The sequence below is a fragment of the Phocoena sinus genome, chromosome 15 (genome assembly GCF_008692025.1).
Source record: "Phocoena sinus isolate mPhoSin1 chromosome 15, mPhoSin1.pri, whole genome shotgun sequence".
NCBI lineage: Eukaryota > Metazoa > Chordata > Mammalia > Artiodactyla > Phocoenidae > Phocoena > Phocoena sinus.
In genome coordinates, this window is record NC_045777.1 from 1,915,942 (window position 1) to 1,941,081 (window position 25,140).

The 25,140-nt window shown below is 56.4% G+C and overlaps 1 protein-coding gene across 5 annotated transcripts in view; it reads right to left on the minus strand.

Annotated features, from left to right (window-relative positions):
- Positions 1–25,140, minus strand: part of CDH4 (cadherin 4) — a 558,545-nt gene that overhangs the window by 167,682 nt on the left and 365,723 nt on the right. The window contains exon 1 of one of the 5 annotated variants that reach the window (XM_032606701.1): positions 7,198–7,327. The exons of the other annotated variants lie outside the window; for them this stretch is intronic. Within the exon in view, the coding sequence (XP_032462592.1) occupies positions 7,198–7,201 (4 nt within the window). The 5' untranslated portion in view covers positions 7,202–7,327. Of the gene's footprint in view, positions 1–7,197; positions 7,328–25,140 lie in introns of those variants that run through there. 5 annotated transcript variants of the gene reach the window in all.

Sequence of the window (25,140 nt, forward strand, 5' to 3'; positions counted from 1 at the left end):
CGCTCCGTGAGGAGAACGAGGGGACGGCATGCTGCGAACAGGCGTGAGTGACACCCGCGTCTGCTTCCGCATTGGCGGCAGCCTGCTGACATTCACGGGGGCAGGGGGCTGTGCCTCCCCGAGTCTGGCATGCTGGAGACGTGCACCATGGTGCTGAAAGTCCCCCCTTTTGCTTTTTAAATTATTTTTCTTGTTAGTTGCGCTGAGAAAGATCAAATGAGCCAGAGGTGAGCTCGTAGCCGGCACGTGCTGCGGAGTAAATACGTTCACCCGGCGGAGTCAGCCTCCCTCCCTCCCTCCGTCCGTCCGTCATCCCCCACTCACTGCGTCTCCACGCTCCGGGCACCGGCCAGGGGCTGGGCAGCCAGGGGAGGCCAGGGCAGCCCCAGGGGCAGCACATGCTTCAGGTAAAGGTCAGGGTTGGAGAGGAGGCCTTTTTTTTTTTTTTTTTTTTTTCCTCACCTACCCCACTTCCCCTCTATGGACTCCACGGTGGCTTTTACTGAATTCTCTGTACTTTCTGTTACCATGTAGTTATAGAGTGATCTGAGCAGTGAAACACATAAATCGAGTTGACCTCATACCAGGGCTCTGTGCACAGAATCACACCAAACCGCTCAGAGATGGCCTGATCTGAACCGCGTCCCCCACTGTGCTCCCTGGCTTCTACTTGTGGCGGGAGATTTGGAATCAAAGGCACCTTCAGGATTGGACCATCTTCCCTGTGGAGCGTCGTGATATACAGGGCCTCTGGGTCCTCCCCGGGGTTGGCCTCATTATTGGTGGACCTGCTGTGGAGTTCAAAAGGGAGCAAAGATGGGATAGGGAAGTCAAGACTCACAAATGAAGTAATTCCACTAAGATCCATGAGTATTCTGAATAAACACGGCTTATCCCCCACTGAGTGTCCTGAGTGGCTCTGCCAGGTGTGAGGCTTCAGCGGGAATCAACTTGAGCCTTTGAAACCGTGCACCTGAGAGTGGGACTTGAACCCAGCCCAAACCCACACCTGGTTTCAGGACTCAATGAAGCTCAGGTTCTTGACGTCTCAGCGCAGAAAGAATTCAGTGAGAGACACAGTGATGGGTAAGAAGCGGATTTACTTAGAGAGAAACACACTCCACAGACAGGGTGTGGGCCATCTCAGAAGGTGAGAAAGGCCGAGAGGAGGCCTTGAGCACAGCCCCGGTGGGGCTTGCTCTTTGCACAGTGCCCCCGGGGATGCCTCTTCCCTCACTGATTCTCCAAAACAGGACTTGTCCCTGGGGGGGACCTAGGCTTCAGGGAGGTGGGCACCAAGCACGCGATGCACCCCTCTCCCTGCCTGACTGTATCTAAAGCCACGGGGAGAACGGTCAAGTGGCCACTGAGAGCCCTACTCGGAGCTCAGCCTTTCGCTACGCTGTACCCTCAAATTTACCCTCACGGCCCCCCCCCCAGGGAGGAGACCACCTTTATCCTCCTCTGCTCTACTGATGGGCAACCAGGAGGAGAGGGGGCGTCCCTGGCCTCCAGTCTCCCAACCAGAAAGTGATGGAGGCAGAGCTTGAACGCAGTGGCCCCAAAGACCACGCCCTCCAGGTGCAGCTGAGAGGACTCGTGGGCTGTTCTCACCCCACCTGCCTCCCGAGGCTCACTTGCACCCTGACTCTCCCATAGCTCATCCCCTCCCTGTGGGCCAAACGCTCCAAGCGCTCAGCCTCAGTGCATTCAGTTTCCCGTGCCTGAAATGCTCTGCAACACCCTTTACCATGCGGGCCGCCTCCTCCGAGGAGCCTTCCTGGATTTATCTCAGCTGTTGAGTCCTTTCTCCCCAGAGCTTCATTCAACTCCAGTGCTGTCCACTCCAGGGGCGGGGTGGACATTGTTTAGAACTGCTAGTGCACGGTGATCATAAGCAGCAGACAGAGGTTCAGTGGGTTTTACTAATGTGGGACAGGCATGGGGGTTGTGCTTGAGTGGACTCCCCTGAGAAGGGGCTGTCGCAGGCCCCGCATTGCTGCTCCCCCCGCAGCCTTGGGATGGACGGGGCATCACTGGAGCCCCAGGTAACTGGCATCCTTGGCTGTCCTTCCAGACTCTTTCCTGAAATGTGTATTTTATACATAAAATGTTGTTACGTTTGCCTCTTTTCCACTCAGTCCGAATCAGACATCTCCCTTGACCGCACACAGGCATCAGCCCCACCCCTCCTGCCTGTGGAGTCAGGGAAGGCCGGTCATGGATGGAGACCCTGCATCTACTGAGCCCGGGAGTGGTCTGCCCACCAGGCGGACCCCCGGAGCAACCGGCCTGAGTGTGGTCACCGGCAGATGCCGTGGGTGCGCCTGGACCTCAGGAAGGTGCCCCGGGGCCAGGATGGACGCCTGAGACTGTGGCTGGCTGTGTTTTCTTGTTTTCTTCTGCCATCATTTTGCTCAGCACAGATTCCCGAGGCGGACATTTGCTGACACAAGTTGGAAAAGCGCCATTTCCAGCAAAGTGTGAGGGTACCTGCTGACCCTCTCCATGAGCAGGACGTCTGTGCGAAGCCCCACACGGCGCGAGTCTGGGCGGGGGGGACAGGCACCCCCGGGGGCCGACGCGGATCACGGGGGCAGGGGAGGGGGGTGCGCCCATTAGAGGACCACCGAGCTGGTGCTCAGGGTCGGCTTGCTCTGCTGTGGCACGTCTCCTAGCACCACGGGCAAGAGGTTGCCCGCCACCCTCCAGTCCCGTCACCCGCGAGGATGGGGCTGGGGGTGCCCTGCCTCTCGGAGGACGTGTCCATGAGGATGAGCGTGGTTGGAATCTCGCCTGGGCCTTTAAACTTAAAATTGATGTGCGTTCAAACCATGATGTGATCCTTCCTTCCTGAAGAGGCCCTGCCTTTGGCCGAGAACAGGCGGAGTCACGTGCCCCTTCACCCGAGTCCCTTCACGATCTGCTTAGAAGGCTCCAGCAAGAACCAGGGCCAGGTCTGCATCTGCTGGAAACCTCAGACCCGAGGAGTCTTCCCCCCACACTTTCCTCTGTGCCTCTTCGCCAAACTCCCGTTGCAGCGATGTGGGCGCAAAGCAGAGCCAATTCCTTCTCAATTGGTTCCGTGCATTTTCCACGTCTTCTCAGTCACCCCCAGGTTTCACGTGTGCCCATAGACTGTGTTGTCACACTGTGTTGTGCACACAGACTGTGTTGCCTCCAGCGGCGTGGAAGAGCCTCTAACTTCGTGGGAGAAAGTGGGTCCTTAGGGAGCCCTGCTGCAGTGGGGTGCAGACTCCGAGGTGTCCTGGGTGGTACAAGTGTCTCCACGGGGGGGCCACCTGAGCTGCCCACGGGTCTCCCTCCGCATGGTCTGTGGCTCAGCCATCCAGGCCTGCTCCATCCCGCCCTGCATCCTGCCCGCTCCCCTCCACTCTGTGTGCAGGACTGCTCTCCCCTACCCAGCCCTGGCCCGCTTTCAGGGTCCCCTTTCCCCCAGGATGTTGGGGGCCGTCCTTTGTGCCCCCAAGGCCACCGCCTGGCTCACGTGGCTCCAACCGCTCCTGCCAAGTAAGCTGGGCCACCAGGCACTGGGCCAGCCCTCCTCACCACGAATTCCAGCACCTACCACCGGGGTCCTCTGGCACCCAGGATTTGCTTGAGAATCTGGAAAAGGCACAGATTCCATTTCTCTTAGCTTCAAAAATGGATATCCAAGGAGCTATCAAGCCATGGAAAGACAAAGAGGAAACGTAAATGCATTTTACTTAGTGAAAGAAGCCAACCTGAAAAAGCTACATGACATTCTGGAAGAGGCAAAACTATGGAGGCACTAAAAAAACCAGGGGTTGCCAGGGGTTGAGGGGAGGAAGGGATGAACAGGTAGAGCACCGAGGATCTTTAGGGTGGTGGAAACACTCTGGGCGACACTGTGATAAATGGATAGGTCTCATTACAAATTTGTCCAAACCCATGGGACGTACAACACCAGGAGGGAACCCTAGGGTAGACTATGGACCTTGGGTGATGATGAGTGTCAGCGCAGGTTCATCCACAGTAACAGCGTTCCCCACTAACCGTAACAACGCAAGATGCTAATAACAGGGGAATCTGTGCAGGGAGAGAGGGAGCGTCTTTCCATAAATCGAAAGCTGCTCTAAAATGTAACATCTATTAAGAAAATGGATATTCACCATCCATTAGACACATCGTCTCCAGAGAAAACACTCTGTCTCAGAAATGTTAAAAGTCTCATTTTAAAGCAAAACATTGAAACCTGTCTCATGCCATCTCGTCTACGGCAGGGAGCGTGAAACCTGCCTCTCCCTCTGGGTTTCCTTGGTAATGAATGCCGCACTGTGGTCCAGCACCCCTGATTTCACATCCATTTCCCTGTCCAGGAAACATCAGCCATAGCGGCAACAACCACGAGCCCTGGTCCGAGCGACTTGTGTTTTCCGGCGTGACTCCCACTCCCAGTGTTGCCTTGACAAGTTCCTGGGGTCCTAATCTAATGTTCACGCACCCCGTGAAGATGGGGATGCTGATGGGAGAAGCAGAGCTCGCCGCCCACTGCCCTGCCGCGACTGCACCACGAGGCTTCGGTCTCAGCACGGTTCTGAGCCCACCTAAGGAGAGGGATTTCTCTAGGTTCTGGGACTAATTAACAGCCCTTTGTTGAGGAAAACAGAGATGCAGGAATCTCGGGAGACGCAGGAATCTCGGGAGACACGGGAATTGCGTGGAGGAGGCAGGCAGCGGTTCCAGGTCTGAGGAGGGTTATTTATGCAGAAGGTCCTTTCTGAGTGGCAGTCAGAACGGAGGTCTGAGCTCCTCATTAGTAAATCCCACTGACGCCCCATCACAATGGAGCTCGTGGCTCTTAAGTTGGTGGCACCTCTGATGAACCCCTCCCACCTGCACTCACAGGAGAGCCAGCAGGGGTGACGGTGGCGAATCCAGCCGCAGACCCGCCAAGACGCCCAGGCGTGGGAGATGCCCAGGACCCCTGCTAAACTGCTGTGCTCACACCCAGAGGATGGCTGACCACAAGCGTGTCATTCCTATGTTTAGAGGATGGCTGACCACAAGCGTGTCATTCCTATGTTTAGAGAGTTGGGCTGGGAGGGATGTGCTTCCCCCAAGGGCCCAGCGTCACTGGAGGGAGGAAGGGCCATCTGGTCCATAGCTCCATCTCGGGGATGTGGGAGCCGTGCTAACGGCCAAGGCTGTGGTCGGGGGTGCTCCAGGAATTGGGGGTTCCTGAGGACCCTGGAGGGGGTGGCCCCGCCCGGACCTTTACTCTCTCGTCCAAGATTCCAGGAGTCCATCTGATTCTTTGGAAAAATGGGGGGTGGTTTTTGACCGTTAAGAAGTCTGTGATCTTATTGAACATTTCATGAACTAATGAACATTCTGTGAGTTTTCATTCGCTCGCTCCTCACGCGGTTGTCACTCAGGTGTCCCGCGAGGCACCTGGAGCACCGTGTCGTACTGAATCTCACGAATCTGTCAGGAGTCCTGGGCTTTCCATGGCTCAGAAGAGGGAACCGAGCCTCACAGAGGTTACCGGACCCCCTCAGGTCCACGGCCAGCGTGTGGCACAGCCAGTGCTGAGGGTGAGGGGGCTCCTGGCCCCCAGTTTTGTGCCAGAAGCGCCCCCTTCCTTCTGGTTGTGAACGTGACCGAGGCCGTCCCTGCCCTGGAGCCCTTCCCCAGGGACACAGACCAGGCTGAGGGAATCGCGTGCGTTATTTAAATAACGTCACTCCTCCCAGCAGCTACGTTATTTCAGTTATTTCCGAGGCCCCCCTATTCTTTCCATCAGCTCTTGCTACCAAGAGCTTTACATATAAAAACCATACCCAGGTGTCCATTCACAAACGCACGGTCACACCTACATTTTCAGCCACCACGAGAAATGTAGCCGCACGCGTACTGACAGTCTTGACAATCCACAAGGGCGGGTCAGGTTTGTGGCTGTGATTTCGTACGCCTGGGAGAGGGTGGCACTGGCCTGGTGCAAAACTTCCCGCTCTCCCGATGGTGATGTTCATGAAGAGCGAGGATAAGGCTTGGGTGGTCCCCGGACGCAGGGAGAAGACGGCAGGCTTGCTCTGAACAGGGCTCCGCTCCACCCACCGCTGCACCCAGGGGCCCCCCGCGCCGTCCCCGGCTGTGGAGATGCCATCGCCCCCGGTGTTGCTGGCAATGAATGACCGTTTCTAAGCCGGGCAAGTGCAAGCCGGCACGTCTCTCGGGGCGCTGGTGACAGATAACGATGGTGATCACTGCAGTAACAACGGCTGCAACTGCTTAGAGAGCTCTCGGCACCTGCCAGGCTCTGGTCCACACTCCATGCCCACACCACACGCCGTCCCCACAGCTCGGGCAGGGACAGCTGTCACCCGTTTTACGGGTGAGGGCACCGAGAGGTAGAGCGGGGACGGCAGCCTCCAAAGTGATCTCTGTTTGAGGAGCATCGGGGCCGGGGGTTCCCGAGAGGAAACCGAAGGCCCCTCCTGGGTGGACAAGTCCCCGGCGGGGCCCAGTGGGCAGCCTGCTCGCCTGGAGGTCACCCCACGGGCGCCTGGCTGCTCTTCTGCCTTAGTCTCCTTTGGGGCGCCGCCCCGGCACCCGGTCGCCCCAGACAAGCTGCTACAGGAACAGGGTGGGTCTGCAGCTCCTCCAACGGCTCCTTCCGCCCACGAGCCTCTCCTTCTGCAGGGCCCCGGCTTTGGCGGCCTGGGGCCAGGTCCCCTCTTGGGCTCCTGTCACATCTGGACGTGGCCCTCGTGAGGTGGTGAGGAGGGAGCGGAGGCTGGCAGCGGGCCAGGGGGGCGGGCCCTGGGGGGACCCTTTACAAGGAGCGGGACTGCTATTTTTAGACCTGCCGGCCTCTCTCTCGTCAGCTCTTGCGCATCAGGACTGAGCTAATGAAATCATGTGCACTTAAGGCCCAGGTAGAGAGACGGCTCTCTCCCGTCCCCAGAGGCCACCCCTCCTCCCCCCCCCCTCCGCTTCCCCCTTCCTCCTTTCCCTTCCCCCACTTCGCCTTCCTGCACTCCCTCCTCCTCCACTGTCCTCTCTGCAGGTGGGGGGCCAACAGGAGGAAGGGAAGACTCTGGATAGGCCCCCAGATCTGGTTTATGATTTTACTTCATTTTACCAAAAGGGCTGTTTCTTGCTCTCTGTATTTTAAGAGCATTTAAAAGCACTCCCGCTCTGCTGACTCACCCATTCAGTTTCATTCTCCTCTCAAAGCGCTCGCAAGGCTGTTGCAAACATCCAGGGAGGACATGCTATTTAAGGCCGGGTTAAGGTCCGGGAGGGCGGCTCGGGTGACCACAGGAACCGCCTCTGGCAGTGTGACTCCAGGCAAGTCCAGCTCAGAGAGGCGGGATGAGCCTCCTGGCCGCGGCCCCTCCCAGCGCCGGGGACCTCACGCGCGGACAGTGCGCTCGGCACCCGGCAAAGAAAGGGGCAGACACACGATCTGTGCCTGTCCATCTGTCCATCCACGTACCGACCCCTCCAACGTTGCTCTCTGCCGGGCACGTGCTCGTCAGGGAGCCCCTGTTCTCCAAAAAGGGGAGACACTCCGAGAAGCGCAGAGCCAAGCCTGGTGCAGCTCGGGCGGCTGCCGCTCCAGCCGAGGGAGTCGGACGGGCAGGTGTCACAGGGCGGCTGGGCTGGTCAGGCAGACCGGGCGCGGAGAAGGCGAGGGTGGCCAGGAGGCCCGGGACACGGGGACATCGCAAGGGGCTCTTGGCGGTGAGTGGAGGAGGGCCGACGGCAGAGGAACACGCAGGGGCACACGCTCACACACACCAGGGAGTGATGTGCGCACTCGGGCACACGTGTGATGGCCGGGGACAGCCCCGGGCAGCTGGCGCAGACAGGGCCCCTCCACGTGCACAAATGAGAACACAGACCACACGTTAACTCATTTACACCCCACAGAGGTGCCGCTTATGTTTGCGATCGGGAGGGACCTGAGATGTCTCCAGGGCAGGGACCTTCACTTGTGTAGAAACCACCCCTGTGATTCAGAAATACTTGTGATTCTGAGGCTGCAGGTGGGCAAACGGCTGTGGATTTCGCAGGCCTGGAGCGGGCACCCAGAGGCTGGAAGCCTGAGGCCTCCTCCCAATTTCTCTGAGCCCACAAATTCCAGGGTCACCCAGGCTTCCGAGGGAGAGGACTTCCCTGGAGTCCGGGCAGGATGTGGGGTCTGAACCAGGCTGCTGCCCGGCTGTTCTGGCCCCGACCTGAGGTCGCCAGTGCCGAGATGGGGGCACGCTTGTCACCCCGGGAGGGGTCGCTCCCTGTGGGTGGGGAGGGACGGCTGAGACAGCCTAGAGCCCCCGGACCGCCCTCCTGCACCGGCTTCGGGGCCCCTGGCGTCTGACAGCCCCACTCGCGGGGCACATCTTCAGTCTCCGTTGGAATCCAAACCCGCCCCTGAACTTTACCAGCTGCTCCCTCTGCAAACACACGTGGGTCGGCGGCCAAACATTTTTCTAAAGGAATCAGAGCTCAGGAAGTGTGAACACATTTCCTCCCCCTCTCAATCACACTGACAGCCGGCAACCTCCCCCTGGGTCTTCCCTCATCAGAGCTTTCTTGTTCTGGACACATTCATGTCACACTTGGCTTTGTGATGTTTGGGGACCCCCTTGAGACGAGCAGACCCTTGGGGTGCCCATCAACCAAGGACGGAAACATCCTCAGGGGCCAGGTGGGCCTTGAGCAAATGCAGCCAGGAGCTCAGGTGGGGGCAGCTTGCTGGGGACTCTGGGGTGCAAGGTGCTGGGAGAGCCCAGGAGGGATCCTGGTGGTGGATCCCGGGCAGGGGTTGAAGGAAGGCAGGAGCTAATCCGGCCAGGCTAAGACGCCCTGGGCAGAGGGACAGCCCCACAGAGACCTGGGGCCCCCCGCCCTGGGCCGGTCTGGGCTCCATGAGGCCCTTCAGGGCACCACAGAGCAGTTCTTCAGAAGGGACGGGGCCACACGCGGTGCGCTCTGAGCGCTTTCCAGGATGGGCCTCCCTCCGACATACTTTGGGCTCTGATGGTCGGGACCTGGGGACATATTCGCCAGGTTCACGACGAGGAACGCTCGGTGGTGAAGAGTGAATTCTACCGGGACACGGAAAGAAAGAACACGGCTCTTCCTCTTAACTGTCTTCCCCAAACATCCCCTTCCTCGGCCAGGGACCGTCCCAAAGGAGGCAAAGACCCGAGACACCTGTTTGGTTGTTTCTGGTCCTAATCCCGCTTCTGAAGAGCATTAAGGAAGCAGGAGCACATTATTTACTGGTCACGACATCACCATCCGAAGAATGCCTCGGGCCCCAGGTCCAGGGCCAGTGTGGGGGAGGGGTAGGAACACGGCTTCACACCCGTGGCCACGGTGTACACTGTAGCTCCCTCTCGGAAATCTCCATTAGACACCAGGGGCCCGGGAAGTCCTGCGAGGGCCAGGGGACTGTATGACCTAAAACGGTTGGACCCAAACCATTTCTATGACCACTGGAAGAGATGCATATTGGGAACTCAGGGTGTATCAGTCGGCATGAGGCTGGGTTACGCCGAAGCAATGAGCAGCTCCCAAAGCACCTGACCTGCCGCTGTGGGCCAGTGGGGAGGCTCTGCTATGGAATCCTGAGAGAGGTTTCTTCTGTTTCCGTGATCGCCAAGCTGGGAGCATCTGCTGCTGAGAAACGGGAGTCACTGGCTCCCTGGTTCCCTCCCGGGAGGGATGCTTGCTCCTGGTTCACTGGCCAAAGCAGAGCACGAGGCCAGCCCTAACTGCCCAGGAGGGAGGGAACGACGTCCTACCCTGTGGGATGAAGTAAGGGTGGACTCTGTCAGTAACGCGTTAACGTGCTCATAGCAACCAAGGTAATGACGGTGTCTCGAGTGAGACCCTTGTTCCTGCACAGACCTGTCACAGCATCTCCAGCTGGGATTTCTCTTCTACCATAAACAAAATGGCAGTTAGAACGACACACACCCAAAGCAAGTCCTGCATCTAAGGAAACAGGTTTAATAGATGCCTCCAAAACCAATGCCGTTTCATCTCAGCCTGGGGCGCGCGGGTTGGCAAAGGCTTCCTGGCCTCCCTGCCTTTTCTGTTTGTTCTTTCCCTCATATTAGACTGTAAGATCCCCGAAAGTGGAGGTTGTGATGCTGACATTTTGCTCACCTTGAGCAGAAAGGTGAGGTCCAGGGAGCCCTCGCCCACTCTTTCGCACCCGTTTCTCTGACGGAGGCCGATGGAGAGTGTTGGCCATTAAATCCCAAAGCCAGGGGAGAGAGCCTGGCGCTGGGCTGGGTCTTGCAGGTGAATGTCTCTACAGATTCCCGCCCACCTGAGCTGCACTGTGGTGGCTTAACCCCCGGCAGGAAAAACAGCCAGTTAATGAAGTCATTTTGGAGGCGATGGATCCTGGCCACGCACAGTCCTTACCCCAGTTCCCCAGACCTTCCAACGCACCCTTCCAGGGCACTGCTCGACGAGCTGCATGCAAATGCAGCATTTATCCTGGGGTAATTACCCCTTGTACAAGTTTGACATGAAACCTTGATAAGGAATTGTTTTTCTTTTTAACATAGCGGCAGAGAAGCTCAGCCAAATGCATAAAGATTATGTGACATTTCACTCCTGAGCGTAAATTAAAATGTGCAGAAAGGTCAATGAACCAGGAATGATGTTTTTCAGATGATTTAGGCAAAGAGAACGGGAAGACTGGAGGCAGAGGGCGAGCCCCTGGCGTCATCCACGCCCGCCCGAGCCTTCGCCTGCAGAGGGCTGTCCCGCCCACCGAGCCCACTGCCCCGGCCCAAACGCAATCTGTCCCCAGTGGGCCTCGCTCCTGCCGAGTGCACGGTAGGGTATGGCGAAAGAAGTTTCTGGACTTTCCTTGGAAAGACAAGGCATCTCTCAGAGAAAGGCAGCCTTTGGACTAGACTCTTCTGGCTGCTGAAAAGAGAAAGTCCTGGGCAGGAGGCTGCAGTTCATCTCAGGGTCCCTACTATGTGATCAGCACCTACTACGTGCACCGACCGTGGCGGGTGCAAAAGAGTGCGGCGAGCTGCCTTGCCAAGATCTGAGGTCTGGAAGCAAGTGGCATGAGCTGTGTGGCCTTGGAGCTCCCCCTAAACCTCTCTGATTCCATATCTGACGTAGCACCATCACCCTCAAACCGTGAGGCACGAGCCTGTAGCCCGCAGTCAGACTCATGGACTCACCGCAACCAGGGAGATACTATGTTGAACTAACAACCTCGGCCTTGAAGGGTTTTTGCCATAATTCAATGAGGTAGCACACAGAGCGAGCCCAGCACAATTATGCCCGGGGGCGGAAGGAAGCTGGTGAAGACTCTCGGTGCACCTTCCCCACAGCTCCAGGTTCTGCTCTCCACTCCCAGCCTCCCCTTCTGTGACCCAGAGAAACGCAAGGAAGATGAAAGAACAAGACAATGGCTTTTACAGCAAGATGTACAGGGGTAGCTTTGATTTCTAAGCTCTGCAAGTTACCAGAGTGCAGTGTCTTATCACCTTTCTTTTAACAAGAGCAAGGTGCTTCCCCACCAGCCACGCACGTCTTTATCTCAGCAGTCAGGGCTGCAAAGTGTACCTTAATTTAAAAAACAATTATGAGTGAAACACAAACTCCCAGGAATTATCCATCCTTCAGAAAGAAAGAACAGAGCACCGACAGAAAGACATGAGCCCCCCCTTGTCGTACAACACTTCCGCGGATGTTCACAAACACTTCGGGGATGAGGCCGCCGATGTCCCGCCCATTCCCCATTGTTTCCCTTCTGGGCCGGGGTGGGTGGGGGCGCTGGATCGGGAGGTTTGTAGGTGAGCACTGTCTAAATACAGCTCTGCACATTCTGCGTTCATAACTCTAAAGGCTTTTGTGATTTAAAGCAGCAATTAGATAGAGGCACGAGATGAAGACTCGAAGAAATTATCATCTCTCCTTGGGTTGGGAGGGGAGGGCAGCAAGCGAAGGTTAATGCTTTGGTGAAATATTTCCACAGTTATTTCATGCAACCATTTTGCAATATCCCTAATGTTTTCGCACATTACATACTCTTCCGGGGGAGAAACAGCTTGTGTTTTTGAAAGTGAGGAATAAAAACCTAACAGGCCTCGTGGCTGACTTGTACCTTGGAAGATTCTGCAATGAGGCTACAGCTCGGAGCTGTTCTTTTACATTCAGGCACCAAAGAGTGAGCTGCGGGGGCTTCCCCGGTGGCGCAGTGGTTGAGAGTCCGCCTGCCGATGCAGGGGACGTGGGTTCGTGCCCTGGTCCCGGAGGATCCCACGTGCTGCGGAGCGGCTGGGCCCGTGAGCCATGGCCGCTGAGCCTGCGCGTCCGGAGCCTCTGCTCCGCAACGGGAGAGGCCACAGCAGTGAGAGGCCCGCGTACCACAGAAAAAAAAAAAAAAAAGAGTGAGCTGCATCTTTCTCTCTGTTAGTAATGAAAAAAAAGGCCAAGACTCAAAAACAATCTCTGACAGGAACCCACTGAAGCTCCCCGTTTGGTTGCAGGTAACACTGAGGACTTGGATACTGACCCCCCGAGTTTTGCCACCCTTCCTATCGGAGGGCCCTTCTCCGCATCCGATTTCATCCCCGGGAGAGCCACTCGCGCCTGCAGAACTTGGGGTTCACTCAGGGCAGGGCCCAGACGGGACCATGCGAGTTCCAGGGATGGCCAGCATCTCACACCCGCTGCCCAACTTGTAGGGGATGGTGACTCAGCAGATGATGAAATCCGACCTCCCCGGTTGCTGCCTGGAGAGCAGGGCAGCAGGAGGGACGTGGACCCAAGGCTGGGCTCCAGCACCCAGCACTGTCCAGCTGAACGGGGCAAGCAACTCGCACAGCTCCAGGCACCCGCTCTTGTTTGGATTAACGTGAATAGTCTATTGAGGTCCTGGGTCATCTGGCGACACCTGCACAGGGAAAACAGTGGCGCTTCTACCCCCAGAGCGTGCGGATCACGGTGCAGCCCAGGAAGCAGGGTGAGGCGGTCCGGGCACTGCCCCAGCAGAGGGTGCCCAGTCACTCCTCCTTCTGTGTTTGGTGGTTGACACCAAGAGAAGCCTTCCTCCTGTCACACCTGAACTGTCTCCTCAAACTCCCAGGGGGCCCGCGTTCCTGTGGTCCCACCTTGCCAGGAAGAACAGAGACAGGAAAGGGGCGAGGGATCTGGGGAAGAGGCAGGTTTGTACCTCCCCAGGATGGCTCCGGAAGACGCTGGGGCCCCAGGCAGCAACAGCCCTTCTTCCCTCCACCCCCTGGAGAGGGCAGCAGGACCTTAACCTTCCTGCCCTGTGACACGGTGGCCTCCCCACCTCGGCATTCTAAGACGCGTCCTAAAACCATAGCTTACACAGGCCTCGAACCCGGCAACTGTCCGGGGACGGACGTGGGTGCAGGTGTTTTGTCAGGCTGTGCAGAGTACATTTTAAAAGCATCCTTTTGGGCATATTTTGTGCGTCTGCCCAGACAGAGGAGACATTAGGCTGCTCTGAAATGTCAGGATGAGGAAACGGGGCCAGGGTTGCCACGTGAGAGCACGACCCTGTTCAGCTGACCCTGGTGGCACGGAACCTTCCAGCATCCCTCTCGTGGTCCTTAGCTGCTCAGTCACAAGTCCCAGGGCTGTCCCTGTGGGTCAGGGATGGTCCTGCTATTTGTTTCCATTAGTTCATTGACATAAAAGAAATATAACTTCCTGCCTATCTGACATGGAATTCTGGCCACCAGCACTGGCTGGAAGCTCAGAGGCTGACTCTCCAGGCGGCCAGGAGCCGGAAGCACCGGGCACTGCGTTGGCGTCTCTGAGTGGCACGCAGCACGCAGCTGGACAGGAGGGGCCTCCTCCCGTGCTTCCGGGCCCTCCCCCACTCTTGCTGCCCTTCTGACCACTCAGACCCTGCCTTGCGGTTATGGGCCTGTCCCTGGGAGTGGACGCTCCTGTAGGACCAGGGATGGGCCGGCAGCATTGTTTCTGCAAAAGTGGGGCCGATGAAGGCTTTAAGCCGTCAAGGAGGCAGGGGGAGGAGGGGCTGGGTACCTTCCCACTGAGGCTGGACGTCCTACACGCTCCCTGGGTCTGTCCTCCCCGTCTTCTCCGGACCTCCAGGGCGGCCGGCCAGCTCAGGCCTGCTCTGGATCAGCCAGAGCCTGTGTGAGCTTCCAAGCACCCTCTCCCGGCCCCCTCTGTAACCCTCTCACCCCCTCGCCTCCCACCATGGCACCTCCCACTGCCTCTCGGGCTGCAGTGTGACCCCCTCCCCACCCGCACGACCCCGGCACCCTTCTCAAACCTCGGGGCCCCCCTCACTGGCCTGCTGGGCTCCACACCCTGCGATTAGGCCACCCACCTCGCTGGCCTCCCCTGGCTTCCCAGCCCCGCCAGGAACTGGGTCTCTTCTGTCTCAGAGGTGTCTCCCCTGCACCTCTGTCTCCTTCAGCGTCTCTCCCAGCCTGCGACATCAGTCCTGGGGGCTGGCCCTCACCTGCTCATCCTCCTGTGGACCCCTCCCTTGCCGCGGCACAGAAGCCTTTGTCACAGGTTCCCGGCGACTCATCTCGGTGTGCCGGCATCCACTGTCAGCACCCCAGGACATTTGCACTGACCGTCCCCTTGTCTCTGTGGCTCGCTCCCTCCCTCCCTGCAGGTGAAATGTCATTTTGCAGACCCCTCTCTTGACCACCCTGTCCTCGCCCTCCACCCCGTATCTCGCTGCCTTTTCCGACCAAACCCACGTCGGTGTTACTCATGGTATACAAATCCGTGGGAGGGCCACTCCTTCCCCTCATTCGGCAGAATGATGGCCCCTCGAAGAGGTTCACGTCCTAATGCCAGAACCTGCAAATACCTCACCTTTCAGGGCCGGAGGGACTTTTCGGATGTGATTCAGTTAAGGATCTTGAGATGGGAGATGATCCTGGGTCATCCAGGTGGCCCTAAATGTCATCACAAGGTCCTGATGAGAAGGCGCAGGAAGTCAGAGTTCAAGGCGATGTGATGAGGAAAGCAGGTCAGAGAGATCGGAAGATGCTGTGCTGCTAGTTTTGAAGACAGAGGAAGGGGCTGTGAGGCAAGAAATGGCCTCTAGAAGCTGGAAAATGCAGAGCAAGGACTCGCTCCCCCTGAGCCTCCAGAAGGAACCAGCCCCGTCCGCGTGGGGGCGACTCGAGCCCCATTTTCGACATGCGACCTCACAGCCGTCAGGTAATACACGGATATGGCTTTAGGCCACTGCATTTGCGGTGCTTCGTTACAGCGGCCACAGGAGTCTAATGCCCGCTCCCCGCGGGCAGGACGTCCGTCCTGGCCTTCACGTCTCCAGCACCCAAGAACGGTCCCCAACATGAAGCCGGCACTCAGCAAACGTTTGTTGAGTGAATGAATGAGGGTCTGGTGCCCTGTTAGCCTGAGCCAATCAGCTCACCTCGTATCTACAGCACTGTGTAAACACGTGTCGGATGAATGCGGCTCTGTCCACACCGGCTCCCCCCAGGCCCCTTCTCCTCCTCGCCACGGCCCACCAGCTCCTGCTGAGGCTGCCACCCTTGCAGCCTGAGGGCCCCCGAGGCAGGCGGGCTGTGAGTTCCCTTGGCGATGTCGCTGCTTTAATGACGAATTGCGTGAACATGTACTTGAAGCTGACTGGGAGGGGCTCTCCGCCACAGGAGAGATGACCCGGGAGCTGCACAGAGACGGAGGACCTTGCATGGCTGCAGATCTCCTGTGCTGCCATTCATCCCCGGGAACCTTCCGTCGGGGCCACACACCCCATCCTCACTTCCCAGGACCGGGAGCCCCGGGAGCCCGTCGGCTGCAATTTCTCCCAGACGCTGAGGCTCGGGGAGGTGGGCTCACTTGTCTGAGGACCAGCTGGCAGTAGAGGGACTTCCAGCCACCATGTTTTTCTGGAATGCTCTCTGGCTTGATTATCAGCAGCCCAGGCAAGGTGAGCCGGCCGAGAAGAGCTGAGGGCTGTAGGAGGCCCCCCACCCAGCCTCTGGACCGCATCCCGGCCCCTCCCGGGCAGCCCACACACAGGTGAGAGACATGCTGCTCAGCCCTTGTTGCAAAGTTTTAAACTCGCTGCTGGTGGCAAACTTTCCACTAAATACGCAGATGGTCCTGCCCGATCCTGTTAATGGAAAAGCTCTCACACAGCTACAAAAACAGACGTGATCATCTGTTTCCCAACATTTTGAGAAGAGCCTACAGAGGTGTAAGGTGCTACACAAATGAGAGTAATTAGCTCGTGCCATCTGTGAAAAAAGGAGACAAAACCTCCCTCCCAGCCGCACCCGCTCTTTTGGGCTTGTGAAGACACCGAGAGCCTCTGGGGGGCATCGCCAAAAACGTGCCGATTCACGGCGCCCTTTCGCCCTCATTCCCTCAGGAAGCCGTAGCACCAGCTCTGCCATGCTCCTCTTTCACCTTGTGATGAGCTGGCAATAACGACTCGTCATCAGAAAGTAATAAGTTGAAGTTCCTGACAGCCCTGATTGAATCTGCGGACAGCAGCTGTCCGGCAAGTGGCCGGCCTTGGCCGCAGCCTCACGAATTCGCTCCCACTCCCTGGAGAGAGGGACAGGCGCGCCCGGGTTCATAATGTGGGCAGCTGGCCACGGAGTCCAGGTGCAGGGGTGATGGGCGGCGGGTACCGGGGCTCCGGTCATCCGTTACTCAGGCCTGTCTCCTGCACGTGGTCTCAGGCATCCCAGGCCTGCCCCGCCCCCCGGGGCGCCTGCGTGCAGGGAGAAGGTAGGCTCAGGGCAAAGCCCGCTCCCCACTGCTCCATCCACCCTGCTGAAAGCCCAGTGCTTTGGTTTTTAATTCCATCTCCATCACATGCCGATAGTCTGGTAAGATACAGGAAGGATGAACTATGACGGGAAGATTGCAGGTGTTGCTGCAGGTTCTTAAATGCTCACTCTTGACGTGTGCTTATCTGGTCCTGCTCTGTAATGAACAGCCTCCCCAGGCTGTGATCCAGTGTCCTGGACAGCAGCCTCCCCACTGTCCATCTGTGATCCCACTCTGAGAAGTGCCCGCAGCAAAGGCGGCACTGCCCCACGTGAGGGCGGGGCAGACAGAGCCGTGCAGCCGGGGGGAAGAACAAGGGGGCCTCGGCTGGGGGATTCCAGGTGGCTTCCTGGAAGAGGCAACATTTCGCTGAGACCCATAGGAGGGGAAGGGGTGGGCTGCAAAAACCTGGGGAAGCAGCTGGCTCCAGGCAGAGGAGGGCCTGCGAGGGCTGTGTGAGGCTGGACTGGGAGCTGGGACAAGAGGCACCCAGGCGAGGAGCCGGGGGCAGGGTGTCGCAGGGAGACAGGCCCCTTTGCTGTGGCAGGATGGTGGACACTGCCAGGCATCACCCTGGTAGGGAACAAAGGTGGCTTCAACCCGGGCCACGGCACAGAAAGGAGGGCAGTTGCATTCCAACCTGATGAGGAGGCAGAAGGGGCTGAGCCGCCAGTGCACCGGGCAAGGAGGAGGGCAGCCTGGATCAGCTCAGTGTTCAGCACCTCTGGTTTGGGTAAAAATCAGCACTCCCAAACACAGATGCAAAACTTCTCAGAATACATCAGCAAATCAAATCCAACCATGTACAAAAATTATACACCATGACTAAGGGGGTTTATCCCACGTATGCACGGCTGCTGGTTCCATGTTCAAAAATCAGTTAATAACATCGAAAGACTAAAAAAGAAAAAAATCATACGATCACGTCAATAGATGCAGAAACAAATGTGACAAAAATCTGATATCCATTCATGACAAAAACTCTCTGTAAACTAGGAATAGAGGGTATCCTTCTCCACTTAATAGAGACTGTTTCAAAAAAATCAACAACAAACATCATACCTAAGGATGAGAAACTCAAAGCTTTCCTGCTAGGATCAGGTACAAGGCCAAGATGCCCCATCTCATCACTGCTTTTCAAACATCATACTGGAGTCCTTGTTAATGAAAAGGAAATGAAAGGTACACTGAATGGGAGAGAAGAAATAAAACTGTTTTTGTCGGTAAAACGGGAATGAATAAGTGATTATAGCAAAGTTACAGGATATAAGATTAATAGATAGAAATTTATCACTTTCCTATACACCAGAAAGGGACAAGTAGAATTTGAAATAAAAAACAATATCATTTACATTAGCACCCCCTAAAATGAAACACTTGGGTATAAACCTAACAAAATATGTTTAAGATCTATATGAAGAAAACTGCGAAACTCTGATGAACGAAATCAAAGAAGAATTAAATAAACAGAGAGATATTCCATATTCGTGGATAGGAAGACTCAATATTGTCAGAACAACGTCAGTTCTTCCCAACTTGATTTACAGATTCATCGCAATCCCAATCAAAATCCCAGCAAGTTAACTCTGTGGACATTGACAAGTTGATTCTAAGGTTTATATGGAGAGGGGGCAAAGGACCCAGAAGGGCCAACACCACATTGAAGAACAAAGTCAGAGGACTTTGTTCTAGACTTACTAGAAAGCCACAGTAATCAAGACAGTGTGTACTGGTGAAAGACTAGACAAACAGATCAATGGAGCAGAACCCAAAGCCCAGAAACAGATACCCGTAAATACAGTCAACTGATCTTTGACAAAATAGGAAAGGCAATACAACGGAGCAAAGATAGCCTCTTCAGCAAATGGTCCTGGAACAACTGGACATCCCTCCACAAGCAAAAGATGAATCTAGACACAGGCATTACACCCTTCACAAAAATTAACTCGAAATAAGTCACAGACCTAAATGTAAAATGCAACATTATAAAACCCCCAGGAGGTACCATAGAAGAAAATCTAGGTGACCTTGGGTATGGTGACGACTTCTAGATATAACACCAAAGGCATGATCCATGAAAGAAATAATGGATAAGTAGGACTTCATTAAAATAAAAAACTTCTGTTCTGAGAAAGACAACATTAAGAGAATTAGAAGACAAACCACAGACTAGGAGAACATATTTGCAAAAGACACATCTGATAAAGGACTATTATCTAAAATACACAAAGAACTCTGAAAACTCAACAATAAGAAAACAACCCAATTAAAAAAATGGGCAAAATACCTTAACATCAACCTCACCAAAGAAGATACACAGGTAACGAATAAGTATATGAGAAAGATGCTGCACATCGCACGTCATCAGGGAAATGCAACTCAAAACAACAACGAGACACCACTACACACTTATTAGGACGACCAAGATGCAGAACACCGGCACCACCAAATGCTGGTGAGGATGTGGAGAGGCAGGAGCTCTCACTCACTGCTGGCGGGGATGCAAGATGGTGCAGCCACTCTGAAAGACAGTCTGGAGGTTTCTAGCAAAACTAAACATACTCTTATCACACGGTCCAGTAATTGTGCTCCTTGGTATTCACCCCCAAAAGCTGAAAACTCACGTCTACCCAAAGACCTGCACACAGATGTTTAAAGCTGCTTTATTCATAGTTGCCCAAACTTGGAAGAACCTGAGCTGTTCTTCAGTAGGTGAACAGATAAATAAACTGCGGTTCATCCAGACAATGGAATATTACTCAGCGCTAAAAATAAAGGAGCTATCAAGCCCTGAAAACACATGGAGGAAACTTACATGTCTATTATTAGTGAAAGAAGCCAGTCGGAAAAGGCTACAGACTGTATGATTCCATCTATATGACATTCTGGAAAAGGCAAAACTATAGAGAGAGTAAAAAGATCAGTGGTTGCCAGGGGGTTAGTGGGGAGGGAGGGATGAAAAGACAGAGCACAGAGGACGTTTAGGGCAGTGCAACTACTCTGTATGATACTGTAAAGGTGGACACACGTCATCATACGTTCGTCCAAACCCACAGAATGTACAACACCAAGAGTGACCCCTAATGTAAACTACAGACTTTGGGTAATGATAATGTGTCAATGTAGGTCCATCGATTGCGACACGGTACCAGCTGGTGGGGGATGTGATTAACAGGAGAGGCTGTGCATGTGTGGGCAGGGGATGTATGGGAAATCTCCACAGTTCACTCAGTTTTGCTGTGAACCTAAAATTTCTCTGAAAAGATGAATTCTTTTGAAGAAAAATCCACATGCCTTGTCTCGTGTGTCTCAGCACACGTGGGCCGCAGCAGGCCCTTCCACCTGGGTTTTCTTCCTGGACTGTCGCTCTGAAGCCACGGCTGTGTGCGGGTGATAGCAATGCTTGGGACCCTCAAGTGCAGCAGGGTCTGAGTCAGCAGGTCCTCAGGCTCAGGGCAGGGGATGTACCTGGCTGCGCTGCCCGCCCGCTCCCCTGGGCAGCAGCCCTTGCCGACGCCATAGCTTCCCCAGCCAGGCCCCTCACCTGGATCATAGCTTCTGTGCCGTAATCCTTCCACAGGCATCGTGTTGCATAATGTCAGGGTCACCACAGTGGGAATAAACCCAGAAAACGTGTCCCTGAACTGAGATCGGGGCAGAGGTGCTGGGGTGGGGGGCCGAGCAGCAGGGACAGGACCCCCAGAGGAGGTGTGAGAGCAAAGGAGGATCTCCCACCGTGCCAGCCCCCGGGGCTGCCCGGGCAGACCCGCCATCAGTAGCCCTCTCCCAGTTCCACTGGGGCAGCCAGGCCAGAGACGGTGGCCAGTCCTGGTGGACCTTCCTCCCCACGAAGCAGGGCTCTGGCAGTGCGACAGACTTGACCACACAGGACTCCGAGTCCGGGCCGTAAGCACACTGCGGCTTCCACCCTGCTGGGATGCCGTGCTCTGGGGGACCAGCCGCCACACCGTGAGGACGCCCAAGCAGTCCGGTGGAGAGTCCATGTGGCCCGCAACTGAGGCCTCGAGCCGACAGCCGTGCGAGTCACACATGTTGGAAGTGGATCCCCGAGCCTGGCCAGGCCATCGGGGGACCAGCTTGCCTGCAACCACATGGGACGCTCTAAGCCAGAGCAGCTCAGCCAAGCCGCTCCCGCATTCGGGAAGAACAGAGCAGTGTAGTAATCAACGTTTAGTGCCTTGGAAGCCACTAAACTGGGGCGTGATTTGTTACTTTTGTTACTGACAACACGGTGGTACCATACGGTCGCTTCCTATGGAAAGGTGGAATTCCTGGCTGGGAAGGCTCGGGCTCCCAGTAAGGGATGGGCAAGACAGGCCTCTCCACCCCACCCCAATTCTCCTCCAAAATACTCTAAACACCAACCCCGACGCCCCGATGCAGGACCTTCTCTCCTCCACCCAGAGAGCCCGCCTCTGGCCCAGGTGGTGGTCCCTGTGAACCAGCCTGGGCATCTGGGGCAGGTCCCTGTGGGCCACGTGCGGGGCCTGGCACACAGCGGGTGGCACGGAAGCATCCATGGAGCAGCCCTGATGAGAGGGGCTCCGCTGCCCTCCGGAGAGTGTGACAAGGCCAGTCTTGTCCCAGAAAGGCGGCCGACAGACATGGCCCTTCCCCCTCCCTGTCCAGCACCCGTGGGCAGAGTTGGGGGGGCATCCTGTCCCCAACATCACCCGTGACCGTCCCCGTCCCAGAGCCCACGGCAGCCCCCGTCTTCCAAGGAGGCCCGGCTGCCCCTTCTCAGCTTCTCCCTCTAAAACGCTTCTGCATAAATAGTATCCATCCGTGTTTCAGGGAAAACAAACACCTGGAAAGTTGCCAGAGCTGGGCGTGTTGGGAGAGAGCAGAGTGAGGGAGCTGTAGGGATCCCAGCGAGGGGCCGGGAGAGGGGCCGCGGGGAGGGAGCCCCGGGACACACCCAGCCACCGACCACTCGGAAGAAGAAGGGGGTGCGTCCCCGAGGACAAGCCAGGCAGAAAAGTCCATCCACGCTGGGCGGGGCCAGCACAGCCCAGCCCCAGGCCGGGCTTCTCCCGGTCTCACCACCCCCTAGCTGTGCCCCCCGACGGAGGCCACCCCTTTGGCCTAACCCCTTCCCAGCTCCCACCCCCTCTCTCCTTCACAGAACACCCCCTGTGGCCAGGGCACTGGGTTCTCCGCATTGTAGAGACCCCACCTCCCTTACCCCACGTCCCCAGCATTTGAACACAAGTGCCAGCCACTGCTAAACAGAACCATCTGGAATCTCACGGCTGCGAACAGACCCTCTGACATAAGAAAACAACATTTTAATTGTTATCCATTAAAAACAATGACTCCCAGGCTTCCCTGGTGGCGCAGTGGTTGAGAATCTGCCTGCTAATGCAGGGGACACGGGTTCGAGCCCTGCTCTGGGAAGATCCCACGTGCCGCGGAGCAACTAGGCCCGTGAGCCACAACTACTGAGCCTGCGCGTCTAGAGCCTGTGCTCCGCAACAAGAGAGGCCACGACAGTGAGAGGCCCCCGCTTGCCACAACTAGAGAAAGCCCTCGCACAGAAACGAAGACCCAACACAGCCAAAAATAAATAAATAAATAATTTAAAAAAAAAAACAACAAAAAAAAACCAATGACTCCCGGGGAAATAGGACACTCAACCTACCAATCACTAACGCTTTAGCGAGAATCATTCCACCAGTGCACGACATCAGCTTTGCTACGCATTCCTCCTATGCACACATGCAGTGTTCCACACAAGGTTAGGACCGTCTAGTGTACGTATCTCCTTTTCACTGGATTTGCCTTTTTTCCCAGCTTTCTGTATACTCAGAATTACATGTTTAGCCTCTGACCCTCCCATAAAAGAGGGTCAGGGCAGGGACCACACCTCCTCATTTGTCCCTGCACAGACAGTGCCCGCCCGTCAGGAGAAGCTCTATAGAAGGGCTGCAGTGGGTACTGCTAAGTTATCACAGCAATTTCCTCAGGGCTGGCTGGCTGATATGAAGACGGTGAGGATGTTTTGGAAGAGAGAAGAGGAATTAAAGAAAAAGGACACCGTACGGGGCACTCAGAACCGTGGAGAGGGTGGCGTGCATGGGAGTGTGGAGGACAGGCTGGGGGGCAGCAAGGCTCGGGTCCAGAGGTGGGCACTGCTGGGGACAACCCGGTCCCACGTCCTGGGAGCCCAGCCTGTCCTGACCCACATGAACCCCAAACTCTCCGTCACCCTCCCTGAAGAGGAATCCAGCCCCCAGACACCACCCCCCCCCCCCCACGCAGCTGCCTTGGAGTTCCTCCAGCTCATGGGACTGAGGGGGCCCAGGGGCAGTGGCTGCCCATCTCCCACAGGCCCACACCGAGGCTTTGGTGTCACTGGCCCCCTGGGGTTCCGCCCGCGAGTCCTCCCACAGTTTGCTCAGAGGTGGGGCGACCGGCACAGGAGAGGCCCGAGCTCTGCTCGGAGGGAGCTGCGAGAGGGTCCCCAACTCTTGGTAGGAGTGGGAAAAGCCAGAAGGGGGGTAGAGGGGGCCCACGGTGGTCTAGGAGCTGGAAGGCCAGCCTGGGCTTTCCGGGAGTCGGGGGTCCTGCCAGCTCGAGCTGCCATCCCCCACACCCGTCTGCAAACCAAGGTCAGGCCTTCAAAGCAGAGGCTGGCCTCTCTCTTGGGGTCGCTTCCCATGGTGCCCCAGCTGACAAATACCTCTTAGGTGCCTGCTATGAGCACCCACGGGGCAGGAAAAAACAGTAGCACTGAACATTCATGCAAGAAGCCCTGGGACGTCCACTGCATGCGGCCAGCAGAGTCAGACACCAAGGACGGGGGCTCGACCTGGGCTGCCGGCCTCACCGAGCCATCCCGGGCCCCCGGGGAGCGAGTCCCCTGAGCTGACCTCCCGCTCCGAACCTGGACAGGCTGCAGGCCAGCACGGTTGTGAAAAGGGCTCCACAGACGCTGCCGTGTGGCCCTGATTCTGGGTTCCCTGACTCTGTCTCCTCGAGATGAAATGCACACAGGCCTGGCTTTCTCTCCACGGGCCATGATGGCTGAGTTTGGTGCTTCTGAGGGAACGTGTGACACTCCACCTGGGCCTGGGGCAGCCAGATTCTTGGCCTCAGCGCAGATGCTTCAGTGACAGCTCCCCATAGCCTCCCAGGAGCTCTATCCCTTCTCCGGGTGAAGATCCGGAGGCTCGGAGAGCTGGGCTGCTTCTGCAAAGCCCCCAGCCCTGCAGGCCCTGCAGCTGGACCTCGATCCCGGCTCTGCCTGCTTTGAAGCTCAGGGTCCTAATCCCTCCGAGCGCTGCGCGTCCCCAGAAGGAGCACATGAAGGGTGCTCACTGCTCCTCGCTTCATTCCCCCTTTATGGGGCGCCCTTTTCACTGCCCGCCAGGACAGGATGCTGTGTGCTCTACGCAGGCAAGGACACCAAGCTGCCCTTTTCGAATTTGTTTTTACATCACTCTACACATTTCTGCATCACACGTTCACCCAGCACGAGTAGGGGGTTGGGGGGGGGCACGTGGAGCGCGACCATCAAAGCTCTGTGGTGTAATTTTAAGAAAAAAAAAATGTCATGAAGAACCTAGCGGTAAGACAGGAATAAAGACACAGACCTACTAGAGAATGGACTTGAGGACACGGGGAGGGGGAAGGGTGAGCTGGGACGAAGTGAGAGAGTGGCATGGACATATATACACTACCAAACGTAAGGTAGATAGCTAGTGGGAAGCAGCCGCATAGCACAGGGAGATCAGCTCGGTGCTTTGTGGCCGCCTGGAGGGGTGGGATAGGGAGGGTGGGAGGGAGACGCAAGAGGGAGGAGATATGGGGACAAATGTATATGTATAACTGATTCACTTTGTTATAAAGCAGAAACTAACACACCATTGTAAAGCAATTATACTCCAATTAAAAAAAAAAAAATAAAAGCTCTGTGGTGGCCAGCTGACCTGGGTTCAGATGTCCTTCGTCTTTATAAAAGGCTCGGGTTCCCTTTATGATGCCAAGTCCGCAGTGGGTGGCGCAGTTCAAGGGGAAGTCCAGAGCTGACAGCCAAATGATGTGCTTCGGGGCTGAGCCTCACCGTTACCCTCTGACTGACCCTGTTCTGCTGAAGTTCACTGTTTATCTGACCTGCGATCACACGCAAGAGGAGTTAGCCCTGAGTTTTCTAAATGTGAGGGAGTGAGTGCGTTTTATGTGCAACTGGAGAGAAAACGGGCTCCACCGCTTGCCTCACGTTTCTTCCCGCAGACCCAACCATCCGTGTCCTTGGCTCTGGAAACCCACCTCCTAGTTGGACCAGTCTCTCTGTCT